This window comes from Musca domestica, unplaced genomic scaffold (assembly GCF_030504385.1).
Source record: "Musca domestica strain aabys unplaced genomic scaffold, Musca_domestica.polishedcontigs.V.1.1 2, whole genome shotgun sequence".
Lineage (NCBI taxonomy): Eukaryota > Metazoa > Arthropoda > Insecta > Diptera > Muscidae > Musca > Musca domestica.
The window spans coordinates 45,528,800-45,542,438 of NW_026712249.1; the positions used below are offsets into that span (position 1 = coordinate 45,528,800).

The window sequence follows — 13,639 nt, forward strand, 5'->3', positions numbered from 1 at the left end:
GAGCTAATTTCGGCCTGGCCGAACTTTAAATCTCTCTCCACAATTTTTAAGAAACTTGAACAATTTCAAAATAATTCCGTAGAAAAATACCTCTCAAATAAACCCCTTATATGGGGGCTATACGAAGACGTTTTCCTTCATAAGTAATTTTTTCTTACAGGTTTTAGCACCTATTACGAACTTTAAATATGAAATTTGAAACAATTCTGGTAAAATATGTCTCTAAAATCAGGTGTGTCTGGTTACTTTTCCTGCAAGAATTGTCCAGCAACATCTTTCTGATTTGTAACAATTGATACAAATTTTAGACGACCAGACACACCTATCATCAAAATACCGAATATCAGATGGTACCGTTATATGTGGGGGCTATACGTAAACATGGACCTGCCTGGCCAATTTTTTGTCATACATTGTAGTACCCATTACGAACTTCAACTATTAATTTTGAAACAATTTCGGTGAATAATATCGCTAAAATCATCATACCGAATATCGGGAGGTATCGTTATGTGGGGGCTATACGAAGACGTGGATCTTCATACGCGATTTTTGTCATAGGCTTTAGTATCTATTACAAACTTAAAATACGAAATTTAAAATAATATCGAAAAAATCATCAGAGCACCGAATATTGGAAGGTAAGGGTATGGGCGCTACATGAAAACGTAGACCTACATGTCCCATTTACAAACTTAACCTACCTACTTTCAAAATACAAATATTTCCAAAATGTTAGAATTCTACCTCAATTCGTTCTATTATGTAGGAGTTATACCTTAAAGTTAAAAAAAAATTGTTATATTCCTGTAATTGTTCATTGGTAAAACTAGCAAAAGAAAGAGAAATGTCATATTCGCTCTGAGAGAACTGTTTTCTCCAAAGAGTACGGAAACTGAAACCTGGTAAATATGTCTAATTTAAATGGCAAACCTTTAAAATTAACATTTAAGACAATCAGAAACTGATACTAGTTATACTTGAAGAATTTCACCCAGCAAAAAGTAGTAAAAGAAAACACCATATATTTTCTTACTCTCTTCAATTTGCCTACAAGTTTTTCTAGGTTTTCGTGTATATGAACGGTGTTGAAGTGTAAAAAATTTAAAACTAGTACAATAAAGTACTATATTACAAGTTTTGGAAAACAATTTTTGTGTCAAATTAAAAAAAAAAAAAACAGGATATTGTTTTCATAATTGTTGGCGCCTAGAATATGCCAATCTATTTTTATTCAACGCACTCATTCCACATAGTAACCTTGGTACAAATTTGACGATGACATTTGCGTATGAATAATAACCTGCAAATATCATAGAAATGTCACCAAAGAAACTAAACACACATGTACTACATGTGCGCCGGAGGTACACAGGTAAGATAAGAAGTCATAAAACAAATTAAATATGCTAATTGTTTATTTGCATTAACGTAGATACATACCACCCCACCCCCACAAGCGAACGTAACGTTTCATTCATTAGGAATTTGGGGAGACAACTGGGCTTTATCATTTTTTTTGCTCAGCGTACTTTTGTGCTATAATACAAGGAAATATAAGTCGCGCGACTTTTGTTTTTATTTTGATTAAAAGATGTGATTTGAAGTGGCATTTTGCACGAGATTTCAAGTTCGCATTCACGTTTTTGTACTTTTCGTTTACACAAGCGTATAATAGATTAATTCAAAGTATAACGAATTAGCTTGTATAGGATTAATTTATTAATTGATATAGTTGACAATCAGGACTTTTCTCAAAACCACTTACATTAATATTGTATAACACATTTAAACTCCAAAAGTGATCGGTCCTTCCTTGAGACTTTATGTCTCCTTTAAAGACCTATCTTTTTTAATGAATGGTTGAGACATGTGATAATTTTTGGGAAATGTGCGTGAGGTGCCATTTATAGAGGACCGAAGTGTTCCATTCATCTAATACTGATCAAAATATTGGGGTTGCAAAATTTATAGAAAATCGGAAATTAATTTCCAATTTAATAATTTGAATGCATTGGTCCTAATAATAACATAAATCCACAACTGTTTTGCATGTGGAAAAAATCATTTTTCATTTATGAACAGCAACATTTTAATTTCACACATCCGTCACAGTTCTCACTCAGTCTCAATGCTTAAATTGGCCACTCTGATAAAAATCCGTTTTTATTCAGCCCATTCGATTTTACCAACAATAATTTTGTCCACACGCATGTGTCATTTTATATGGCATCAAAAATAGATTTTATATTTATCTTTCCCACGATCACAATATCCAAAAAAACCCATTCGATATTGATTATTGTCAACAGTCTGGTGATCACCTATTCATATATAAAGTAAACAGACTCGGATCGGTCATGCTTCATTGGTTACACAGAATATTAAACAAAATATCGCTCAATTTTTACCCTACATACTAATCAAACGGCTCATTTGTAGTAGTTATGGCGCTAAAAATAATGTCGCTAAAATCATCAAAATATCGGGAGGTAACGTTATATGGAGGCTATACGAAAACGTGGACCTGCACAGACAATTTTCTGTCTTAGACTGTAGTATCCATTTCGAACTTCAAATACCAAATTTGAAACAATTCCAGGGAATAATGTCGCTAAAATCATCAAAATACCGAATATCGGGAGGTACCGTTATATGGGGGCTATACGAAGGCGTGGAGCTGCACAGACAGTCTCCCGTCATACGATGTAGTATCCATTACGAACTTTAAATACCAAATTTTAAACAATTCCGGTGAATAATGTCGTTAAAATCATCAAAATACCGAATATCGGGAGATACCGTTATATGGGGGCTATACGAAAATGTGGACCTGAACAGACAATTTTCTGTCTTAGGCTGTAGTATCCATTTCGAACTTCAAATATCAAAATTGCAACAATTCCGGTGAATAATGTCGCTAAAATCATCAAAATACCGAATATCGGGGGGTATCGTTATTTGGGGCCTATACGAAGACGTGGACCTACATGACCCATTTTCAATGCCAAAACTCCTGCAGACATAATATACATTTGAGTTTAATTTTATTAATCTACTTCATTTCGTTTAGAAGCTAGAGTGATTTCCACAGACGAACAGACGGATAGACAGCCAGACGGACGGACATCGCTAAATCGGCATAGAATTTTATGCTGGTCAAGAACATATATACTTTGTTGGGTCTAAAATGTGTATTTAATGTTCCATTTCATCTAAAACTGATAAAAAATATTAAGATGTGAAAAGTTTATAGAAAATCGGAAATTAATTTTCAATTTTATAGGAATAAATTTTTATAAAAATCTTAAGCTTTTGTGGGGGAGGTACCAGAAGCTGTGGACCGATAAATTCCGCATTCACATCAGATCTCTTGTTGGGAGAAATATATTCATGTACCATGTTTAAAAAGAATCGCTGACTTGTTTTGCAAGTTATGAGAGATTGATTATGAGACACTTTTGTTGGCAAAAATGTTCGGACGTGTAAATTTAATAAAAATCGGTGCTAATTTCACATTTTATGGCGTTTTGTTTTCCAACATTCATGGTGGTGGTGGTACCAAAAGTTGTGGGCCGATATATCCTATCTTCACACCAGTTCTTATATTTTGGGATGTGACGAGTTTGATAGGAATACAGTGCTCATTTCGCCTTCTATGATCTTTATGGTTATTCAAAATGTTGACCAGTTGTGGGGGAGGTACCAGAAGAGGTAGTTCGTTCAATAAGTTCTTCGTACCAAAACTTGCGTTAGTAGAAGTACTGAGATGTGCGAAATTTGAAGACAATCGGACTCTTATTTCACATTTTATAAGAGCTATAATTTGTCTAAATGTTCCCCTTTTTGCGGGAGGTACTTGATGGAGTAGGCCGATATTATACATTTTCACATCTCAATTAGCACCAATGAAAATATAAGGACTTTCAAAGTTTAATAAAAACTAGATGATCCTCTCTTTTACTATAAGGTAATTTTTCCATAAAAATATTGACCTTTTGTGGGGAAGTACCAGAAGGAGTCGACCAATTTTTCGACGTTAAGAAGGTAACATCGTGCAATCATATATTTACCAGTTTTTTCAAAACTATTCATATTAAAAAATGTCATAGTCAACATTTATTTTCTATGAATTTAAATTTTTACAATCTAAATAACGGAAAATGCAGGACTGGTTATAGTACTTTGAAGTAGGTTAACCTCAATTAATTGTACCATGCTGCGGAAGAAGTGGACCGATCTTGTCGATTTACTCAACTATTTCAGTTAGGTAGATTTAGGCTGTATGAATTCATATAAATCCATTTGTTACGATTATGCTAAATTTCATGTAGATAAACGTTTAGAGATAAGTACAGAAATATCAAATTCCCGATTGTAAAGTCAAACATAAATCTCATTTCGTGTGTCGATTTGAAGCCCAAAATAAAAATCAATTGTAGTTTTATAAAGTTATAATTATGTCACACACATTTATTGGTTTAACAATTAGCAAGTTTTGTCATAGAATATTGAATTAAAATAATTTGGCAGCATATGCGAACCAATGAATTATACGCAATTGGTTTTTAGAACCTCTTCCATAATTTGAACATTATATTAATAAGAGTAGTAACATTTGTCAATCGATATGCTAATGTGAAATTGAATGCATAAAATTGACTGAAATTTTAACAATGCAGCCTCCACAATTCTTTTTCCAGGCCATCATTTCCGTAATATTATTCAATTTTATGATTTATTACTTAATACCAAAGCAATCAATATAAACACATGACGGCTTACGGAAGTCTAGATGAAATAACGTTCCAAGTAAATGTCACGTAAATTTCCTCAAATGTTTTACTTCAGTCAAATGCAATTTCAAAAACGATAATCTTGTTATTACACTTGTCTGTTTGTGGTTGTATTGGTATATGAGGGTGATGTTTTAACATCTACTTTTGCTTTAATTATCTTCTAGCAAATGATGAGATAAACGATTTTTTAAGACAAAGACGGGATGGCCAGTGTGGCATATGAAATGCTCATTTTCAAGATTCGCTATTGTTCTCAGTCATTTACAGTTGCCTATTGTCAAACGCTACTTTAAATTTAAGCGTTTAATAGTTGGGAAGGAAACGAAAACTGTAGAAGGTGCTACTCATCAGATAACCGATAAACTTGACATTTAACCAAAATTCTCTATTAAGTTTGGATAAATTTGAATTTTCAAAACAGTAATAGCATCTACCTATTTCAGCCGATTTTACTTTTTCGTTTCTGGTATAGTTTCGGCATATACGTTGCTGCAGTTTTGGCATTTATTGGGGTACTAAATTTGAAAGGGGGGAAATGTATATTAAATATCTAGAGTGGTGTAGGGTATCATATGGTCTGACTCATCAAGCAGTTGTCATTTCCTTACTAGGCAAGGAACAATATCAAAATTGTATGCATAAATGCATATCCGTTATAATATTGAAATTACGATATGAACCTCAATTAAGCAATTGGTGCAAGCTTTGTGATTAGTGTTGCTGACGATATTTTCTGTCTAAAAAGAAAAAAGAAGTTCGCAATACACCAACAAAAATATGAAAAAAAATGTAAATGATTAAGAAATGCGACATTAAATACTTAAAATTTCAAAAACAGGGCAATATCAGCCAACATTGATTGATAACAATACGTACGTAGATAAACTATAGCCCGTCATTTGTACTTTGATTCTTAAAAATGAGGTAAAATTTACTTTTTCTTCAGACCTCTCTCCCAAAAACTCAAACATTTTCCTGGCTTACTTTACACGCAATACACAAAAACAAATTGAAAATGAGAATATTTAAAAGCCATTATTAAAACAAGTAAGCGAAGGCTATAGTCGTGCGGGGCCGACCATTTGATACCCTACAACACTACAATATGTTAGAAGCCCCTTTATGTCCAAATCCATTTTGGAAGATTTCGCTTTTGAAATTATTTAACGCAGAACTGTCCAGATATTACCCTTAGCATTTTGACCAGGGACATTTGTCCAATATTTACGCACTCCGTCGTGCTTTTAATGCAAGAATTCTTCCCTGTCCTTAACTGTCTTTTCAGGCGTGTCGATTGGCTTCAATTTTGTGATCAGGAAATTTTTTCTGTTTTTGGTTCATTTGAACCTCTAAATATTTTGCAATCATCCCCAAAAGCAAGAGACCCCTCTGTATCTCCAAATTTAGACTCATCTATATGATTTGCTTGTCTAGGATATTTGGCCATATTCGTCAACTAAATCAGCAAAAAAGCCAGAAGTTTGCTTCTGTGTACTTCGGATATCGCCTGTAAGTAATGTTGGTATTTTTTCACACAATAGTAGTGGTCTATTCTACCCGCTGTCCTAAACTCCAACTTCATGCAAGATTTCGTGTCCTTTGGTTTCTATTTCTGACCTATATAACGGCTGCAAAATCAGGAACATTTTTAGTTGTTGGTCCATTTTAAGTTGCGGACATCATATATTGCGGACATCTATGTAACGGTTAGACTTGACCTGTTCGTCTACTTGTGATTTCGCCGGTATGAAAAATATTCGCGGTTTAATGGAAAATTTGACTTTTATTTAACACAAATGTTATGGTCTATTTCATTTCATTTTTCAGTTTTTGATCCATTTCAACCCCTAAATATTATGTGAATATCTCCGAAATCTTCTGGCCCTAGACCCACCTACATTCTAAATTTCGTGAAGATCGGGCCATAATTGCGACCTACCTGTAGAGTGATTACAAATTAACACGGACCGAAGGACGGACGGACATAGCTAGATCGACTCAGCTCAGCGAGACAGGAAGATCCATATATACTTTCCTATGTGGGAAACCAATATTTCGAAGTGTTACATAATTTTTGGCCCAATCAAACTTATAATACCCCCAACACATAGTGTTGTGGGGTATAACCAGAAGATTGGAGTTATATCGTTGTGTGAAGGACAAAATGGACAGGAAACTGGCGACAATTCTCACATGTGAACATTTAGTATATTTGGCTAATGATATCTGAGAAGCTCAAAACTAAATTAGGGAAAGCCTTCAAAATTTATAAAATAGGACGGTATTTCTATGCGACTACAAGGAACATAGAAAAAAGGAATTCAAAAACTAAACAAGTAGGTATTTTAACTTCATCGTGTGCAACAACATGTTACGAAACTAATTTAATGAGAACACAAATTACAACGAAAAAGTTAGAAATTGTGACTAACACCTAAATTGACTATACCAAAACGTGAGCTATTATTACCCATGATAACTAACAAATACCCTTAACGTAATCAAAGATTCTCTGTTAAATACAAAGGTCTCAGCACTATTCAGATTTTAACAGTCAGATATAATCTGTTCACAATTATGGATACATTTTTTTGTGAATGATGGCTACATATCTTGAGAATTTGCATATTAATTCTTAAAGTGGTTGCAAACGCAATTACAAAATCGATGCATTATTGAATAGTTACATTTTGTATTGTTTAATTCATGTGATTATTATGCAATATATTATTTTTTATACATTTTCAGCATCCACAGGAAATCATAGAAAAAAAGGTTTTATTATATAAAACAAGTTTTAGTACAAAATTTAGAATTTAAATATTAAAATATTACATTATCAATGATCGGCATTTTTAGTGCATTGACAAAATTTACTTTCTACAACATAAAAGATAGCCAGGCAACAATGAGACATGTTCCGCCCATAGGCGCCATTCTGGCAAATGGAGGCTTATTGCCGGTAAATGCACGATAGTACAGACAACCACTGAAAAGTGCTGTGCCCAAAACCATCAAGGCGCCAGACTAAAAAAATAAATAATATTATTATTATGTGCTCAGTATCTCCGAAATAATTAATACCAACCACCATCGGATACTTGGCCAGTGGCACACCCAATAACGCAATTGAATGAAAGAAATGGAAGCGATTGGCAGTATCAAAAATTGCACGCATTTCAGCATTATCTTTAAATTTAGCATGATGACTGCCAACGGCACCCAAAATTACGGCAGCCGCTCCACTTAAGCCAGCCAAACGAACAAAATTGTGATTACGTCCAGATAACTCCCACAACGTAGGCAAGGCTTTTACCAAATTTTTTGACATTGTTTGGGAATTTGAAGACTAGAAAAAATAAAATTAATTATATGTTCATGAATTCTCACTTAAACATTACACTTAATCCAGCGGAATTGGCTCTGAATAATGAAGATGTTGTTCCAATAACAGCTTTGCTCAATGGATTGCCCACTGCTATGTAATGTAGACCGTCAGTAATTGTCATTTTATGTTGCTTTTCGTTTCTTCTTCTTACAGCTGTTGCAAATTAACTTGTTGCTACTTTACCACAAAAAATAGAAACAGTTAAAAGGATTTATTTAGAAATTTCGTTCTCAAAACTTTTTAATATATTGATATATAAAAAAAGCATATACGTACATAAATATTTCTGTAATTCCCCGAATTTTAAATAAAAAACAAGAAACAGCACAAATACCGGCAATCCATAAAACTTAGAAAAAAGTCAAAGAAGAGTGACCATTGTGTAGAAAGAGAAAAAAGATATGCACTCTCGTTTGCATGCATTACGAATTGATAACTTGCTTCCTCCTTTTATGTAGACTATGCCATATAAATGGACGCCTGCATCAGGTAACTACATAAATAAATGCAAATGTTTTCTATTTAATCCCTAAAATTTTGTAGAAAAGAAAAAAATACGAACTATGACATCCATATGACGTATGAAAACAAGTAAAAATGTCTAATTGGGGGACAGGCTTAGCAGTATTTAAACATTTATTTGTAATTTTGTGTAGTTTGAGTATATTTGATGAAAGTCGAAATAGTTTTGTTTTAGAATAACCTTTCCTTTTTCTTCCTTTCAAAGTTCTGATAACAACGTTTTTCGTCTGATATCTGACAATAGTACCGCACAAACCATTTGCGCGGCATATGTATACATAGTTAACAAAATTTAGTTTGGAATAAAAATTTTATTTTCCCAAAAACAATTGTTTTTGTATTTGCTGTCCAATAAAATTAGTTCATCAAATATTTGCCCACTAAACATTTTGCCAGTTTTTTGTGTACAAAAAGAGGTTTCTAATATTTTTTCGTACCGTTTTTTTACAGTATTTATTTCGGCTAATTCTTTAAATTTTCAATACGAACATTGTTTTTTTGAAAAGGTAAATATGTTCGGAATTTTATACAAAAAGTTCTTAATTTTTCTAATGTTCAAAAAATATGACAAAAAACATTAAATATGAAACTGACTAGATCATGTGAACAACCATAAAATAATATACTGAATTTAACGAAACGTACTAATATTTGCATCCCTGAAACGAATGTAGCTTGGTGGCAAAATGACGAAGTGTGTCTCGTTCATTCGGTTTTTTACCTTCACCGTTTTAACTTGCATATAACTACAAGTAAGTATTAAATAAAATTTTTCAAAAATAATTTGTGATTGTGAAAATAAATTTGTGTTGCATAGTTGAGAAGAAATAATCATAGCATGTTTGTAATAGATTCTAATAAATATTTGAATGAATTCCATTAATTTTATAAAATGAAATGTCTGCCATATTGACTGGTCGCCACGTGTTTTCAATATAATGTGAAAATGTTTAAATTTGTTCTTTGTTATCGTGAAATTATGATTATTTTTTCTCATTCAATATGATGATATTTTCATATTTTCCTTTTGCGGTTTCCACCAGAAGATCAAATTTATCTCAGCATGGTTTTGATCTAAGGATGGTTTAAAGGTGTCTGATTCGTGTGCAACATAACCTCATTGTCTGCTCTAGTTGAATAAAAGTTTCATATTATTAATGTGGTTTTTGTTTACATTGCAGAATGGCGGACGCAGCTCCAGCCCGTGGTGGTTTCCGTGGAGGATTTGGTTCTCGTGGTGGTCGTGGTCGCGGCCGTGGACGTGGTCGTGGACGCGGTCGTGGACGTGGTGGCAAGGAAGACTCCAAGGAATGGGTTCCAGTCACCAAATTGGGCCGTTTGGTTCGTGATGGCAAAATCAACTCTTTGGAAGAAATCTACTTGTACTCTTTGCCAATCAAAGAGTTCGAAATCATCGATTTCTTCTTGGGCTCTGCCTTGCGCGATGAAGTTTTGAAGATCATGCCTGTCCAGAAACAAACTCGTGCTGGTCAACGTACCCGCTTCAAGGCTTTCGTTGCCATCGGTGACAACAACGGTCACATTGGTTTGGGCGTTAAGTGCAGCAAGGAAGTTGCCACCGCCATTCGTGGTGCTATCATCTTGGCTAAATTGTCTGTTGTCCCTGTACGTCGTGGCTACTGGGGTAACAAGATCGGTAAACCCCATACCGTCCCATGCAAGGTTACCGGCAAGTGCGGTTCCGTCTCTGTACGTTTGATCCCTGCTCCTCGTGGTACCGGCATTGTATCTGCTCCCGTACCTAAGAAGTTGTTGACCATGGCTGGTATTCAAGATTGTTATACCTCTGCCCGTGGCTCCACCGGCACTTTGGGTAACTTCGCCAAGGCTACTTATGCTGCCATTGCTAAGACCTATGCTTACTTGACACCCGATTTGTGGAAGGATATGCCTTTGGGTGCTACTCCCTACCAACAATTCGCTGATTTCTTGGCCGATAAGCCCGGTGCCCGCCATAACATTGATGCCTAAAAAAGTAATCATGTATGAAATTGTGCATTGATGTTCGAGAACATCTTAAATAAAAATGACAACTCTTCGGAGAAGTAAACTTAACGATTTAATGTTTTTTATTTACGGCCATTGGCCATTATGTTTTTTATTATAATGGCCAATGGCGGAATTCGACCTATTTGAAAAAAGGCTCGATTGATTAAAACTAGGGGAAAACATTAGTCAGCCATAGATAATTTTTATACCCTCTCATTTTGGAAAGGAGGGTATATTAACTTTGTCGTAGACCCCATAAAGTACATTCATAATCAGCATAAAATTCTAAGTCGATTTAATTATGTCCGCATATTTGCCTATCTGTTGAAATCACATTTGACGTAGAGCGTCAAAACTTAGCAGAACAATGTGTTCATGTTTTGGTATAGTCCCCATAATAACCTCTCGATATTCGGTATTTTGATGATTTTTGCCACATTTTTTCACGGATTTGTCTAATATTTGTTATTATTAGGTCATTATAGGCTCTAGCTCCGATGGCGAAACATTGTATGTATAGGTCCACGTTTTGGTAAATTGGTATTTGTAGTTCATAATGGGTTTTAGTCCGTTGCAGAACATTGAATACTTAGTTCCACGTTTTCCTATAGAGCACATATAACGATACCCACCGATATTCGGTATTTTGATCATCCTAGTCACATTTACCCATATAATTGTTTCATATACGGTATTTTAGAAGATTTGATATATGGCAATCCTTAAAGTATAAACTTGACTAGAGGCTCCATTTTGGAAGGGCCCCTATTTAACGGCCTCACTCAATTAATGGTTTTTTATAAGCTTAGCTGCATTATCTAAATTTACCCTAAGGTGGAGGATATTAAACGTTCGGCCCGGTCGAATTTAATGTTTTTTACTCATAAATAATTGAAATATTCCTTAAAGATTCTGTGTTTAAAGTTGTAGTAATGAAAACTTAAAGTATACATCCCGTCAAATAGAAGACAATGAAAATATGGTTTTATTTTGAGTTTATTCTTTATTTATGTATATTTAATAGTTTCATGTCGATTCTTAAGCCCACGACTTTTTTGAAAGCAGCATTTCTTCCGCAAGGAAAAGATACATCCCAATAAACCTGCAAGAAGAAAAAATAACTTGATAAGTTTTTGTATAAATGTTAGCATTTTAAATATCAATTTTAATAATAAAAACGTATCAGACAATCCTAAACCGTCATTAGCAGAACTTCCGGTGGAAACCGCAAAAGGAAGAGATTAGGGATATCATCATTTACTATCTAGATATATGAAAATATATACTTTATACTAACCTTTATCAAGGGACGTCAATTTTAAAGCCTTAAACGTTGCGAAATGGAACCGTTCATTTCATCTGAATGTCGTCATTCTGTAAAAAGAATTTATATAAATAAGTAAATGCATGAATTTTTTTTCAGACAATAATAATTAATAGTAATGAGGATCAGACAATCCTTAACCGTCACTAGCAAAGCTTCCGGTGGAAACCGCAAAAGGAAAGATTGAAGGATTTTCATCATATCGACTGATCTTAAATTGAAATAATTATTTCGCAAATACTAACCTTTTTGTTGAATTAGAAGACCTTTGGCGAAACACGTTTTTCAGACTGTGTGTGCCTGTAAAATACAAAAATCTACATTAGAAATATGATATATATTTTATCGAAGATTTATATTATATTGTTGCTATCAGGGATTGTAATTCTCTTTCAAAATTTTCTCAGTACAGGTCTGTGTAATTTTCATCAGATAAACGGAATGCACATTTATAAAAGAAATTAAATATTTACCTCAACATAAGATGAGATAGGCGCCGAATGAATATCATCGAGACCGCCATTTTGTTGGTTGCTATGAAAAATCCACGTGGTTGATCACTCTAGCCAATCTGTGAAGAAAACATTTCATGATTGATTATCCATATTTCAAAATACATTTGATAAATTTTATGTTTTACAAATCAATTCAGACTGCCGTAACATCTTAGTTTTAAAACTTGTAGTTGTGGAATTGTATGAAAAATACACACGATTTCACGAAAAAGTTAAAAAACTCAGTCTCGTCATCAGTCTCATCATAATTGAAAACTTTAAAAGCAATAATTTATTTATGGGTTCTTACCATTATCCAGCATACGATTGTTGATAATTTCTATCCTTTTCACGGAACGCCATTACTGTAACAGTTTTTATTCTCCTCTATCTCTTCGAGAAACGAACCGCTTGCTCGGAAATCTTTTTGGTAAAGAAATTTTTCCGGCGAGTATGTTGACTTATTTGAAGTTTTGAAAATTCACAGCACTCTACTCGCTCATGGTCTATCTACTCGCTATTGTTGCAGTGCTGCCAATATAGAAATATGAAGTAATTGTAGTTAGTGGCGAGGCGGCGTACACAAATTCTTTCGTTTGTGTCATAGATATGAGATTTGTCCATTACAGTATATTCCAGAAGCTTTCTAGTACTCATGGTACAATGATATCAAGGTAGGGCTATGATACCATATGATTTTAATTTTTTTATTTTTTTGGTTTAATATGTCATTTTTATTTGTTTATGTATGTGTTCTCTTTTCAATAACAAAAAAATTGTTCAGAAAATATTAAAATTCGGGTGTTTTCAAAATGTTTATTTCAACGTATGCATCGACAAAATTTAGAGTTTTTGTAGCGAAATAATCCTTTAGAGATACATAGTACATGATTTTGATAAGAAGTGTTGACCTTTCATTCAGTTATCGCGGTTTTCAGTTATTTATTCAAAATAAATGCAACAAGTTGTTTGATTTTTTATTGTTTTGATACTAATTCTGACATTACAAGCCAAACAGGTAGACCTCTATACTTGCAATTTTTTTAAAGTTGACCTACCTTCTCTTCATTGTACCATGCTAGTACTGTATTTTGGAATTAAG

The 13,639-nt window shown here is 33.7% G+C and overlaps 2 protein-coding genes and 1 long non-coding RNA gene across 4 annotated transcripts; 1 reads left to right on the forward strand and 2 right to left on the reverse strand.

Moving 5' to 3' along the window:
• Nucleotides 1–7,471: 7,471 nt before the first annotated feature.
• Nucleotides 7,472–8,617, reverse strand: LOC101893860 (transmembrane protein 256 homolog). 2 transcript variants are annotated; one of them, XM_005183171.4, is made up of 4 exons: nucleotides 8,464–8,617; nucleotides 8,201–8,364; nucleotides 7,888–8,148; nucleotides 7,472–7,826 (listed from the first exon to the last, which is right to left on the reverse strand). In XM_005183171.4, exons 2-4 carry the CDS (start codon nucleotides 8,306–8,308, stop codon nucleotides 7,680–7,682), a joined length of 516 nt encoding a protein of 171 aa, XP_005183228.1. In that variant the 5' UTR covers nucleotides 8,309–8,364; nucleotides 8,464–8,617; the 3' UTR covers nucleotides 7,472–7,679. The 2 variants fall into 2 exon arrangements, with proteins under 2 accessions (XP_005183228.1, XP_011292385.1); XM_011294083.3 differs by having other exon boundaries at nucleotides 8,201–8,361; nucleotides 8,464–8,606.
• Nucleotides 8,618–9,325: 708 nt separating this feature from the next.
• LOC101893697 (small ribosomal subunit protein uS5) lies at nucleotides 9,326–10,780 on the forward strand. Its single transcript, XM_005183170.4, has 2 exons — nucleotides 9,326–9,461; nucleotides 9,891–10,780. The coding sequence occupies exon 2, from the start codon at nucleotides 9,892–9,894 to the stop codon at nucleotides 10,699–10,701; it is 810 nt and encodes a 269-aa protein (XP_005183227.1). The 5' UTR covers nucleotides 9,326–9,461; nucleotide 9,891; the 3' UTR covers nucleotides 10,702–10,780.
• Nucleotides 10,781–11,697: 917 nt separating this feature from the next.
• Nucleotides 11,698–13,016, reverse strand: LOC101893588 (uncharacterized). Its single transcript, XR_225574.4, has 5 exons — nucleotides 12,848–13,016; nucleotides 12,517–12,614; nucleotides 12,289–12,343; nucleotides 12,017–12,093; nucleotides 11,698–11,821 (listed from the first exon to the last, which is right to left on the reverse strand). It is a non-coding gene; the product is annotated as an uncharacterized LOC101893588 (long non-coding RNA).
• Nucleotides 13,017–13,639: the final 623 nt, after the last annotated feature.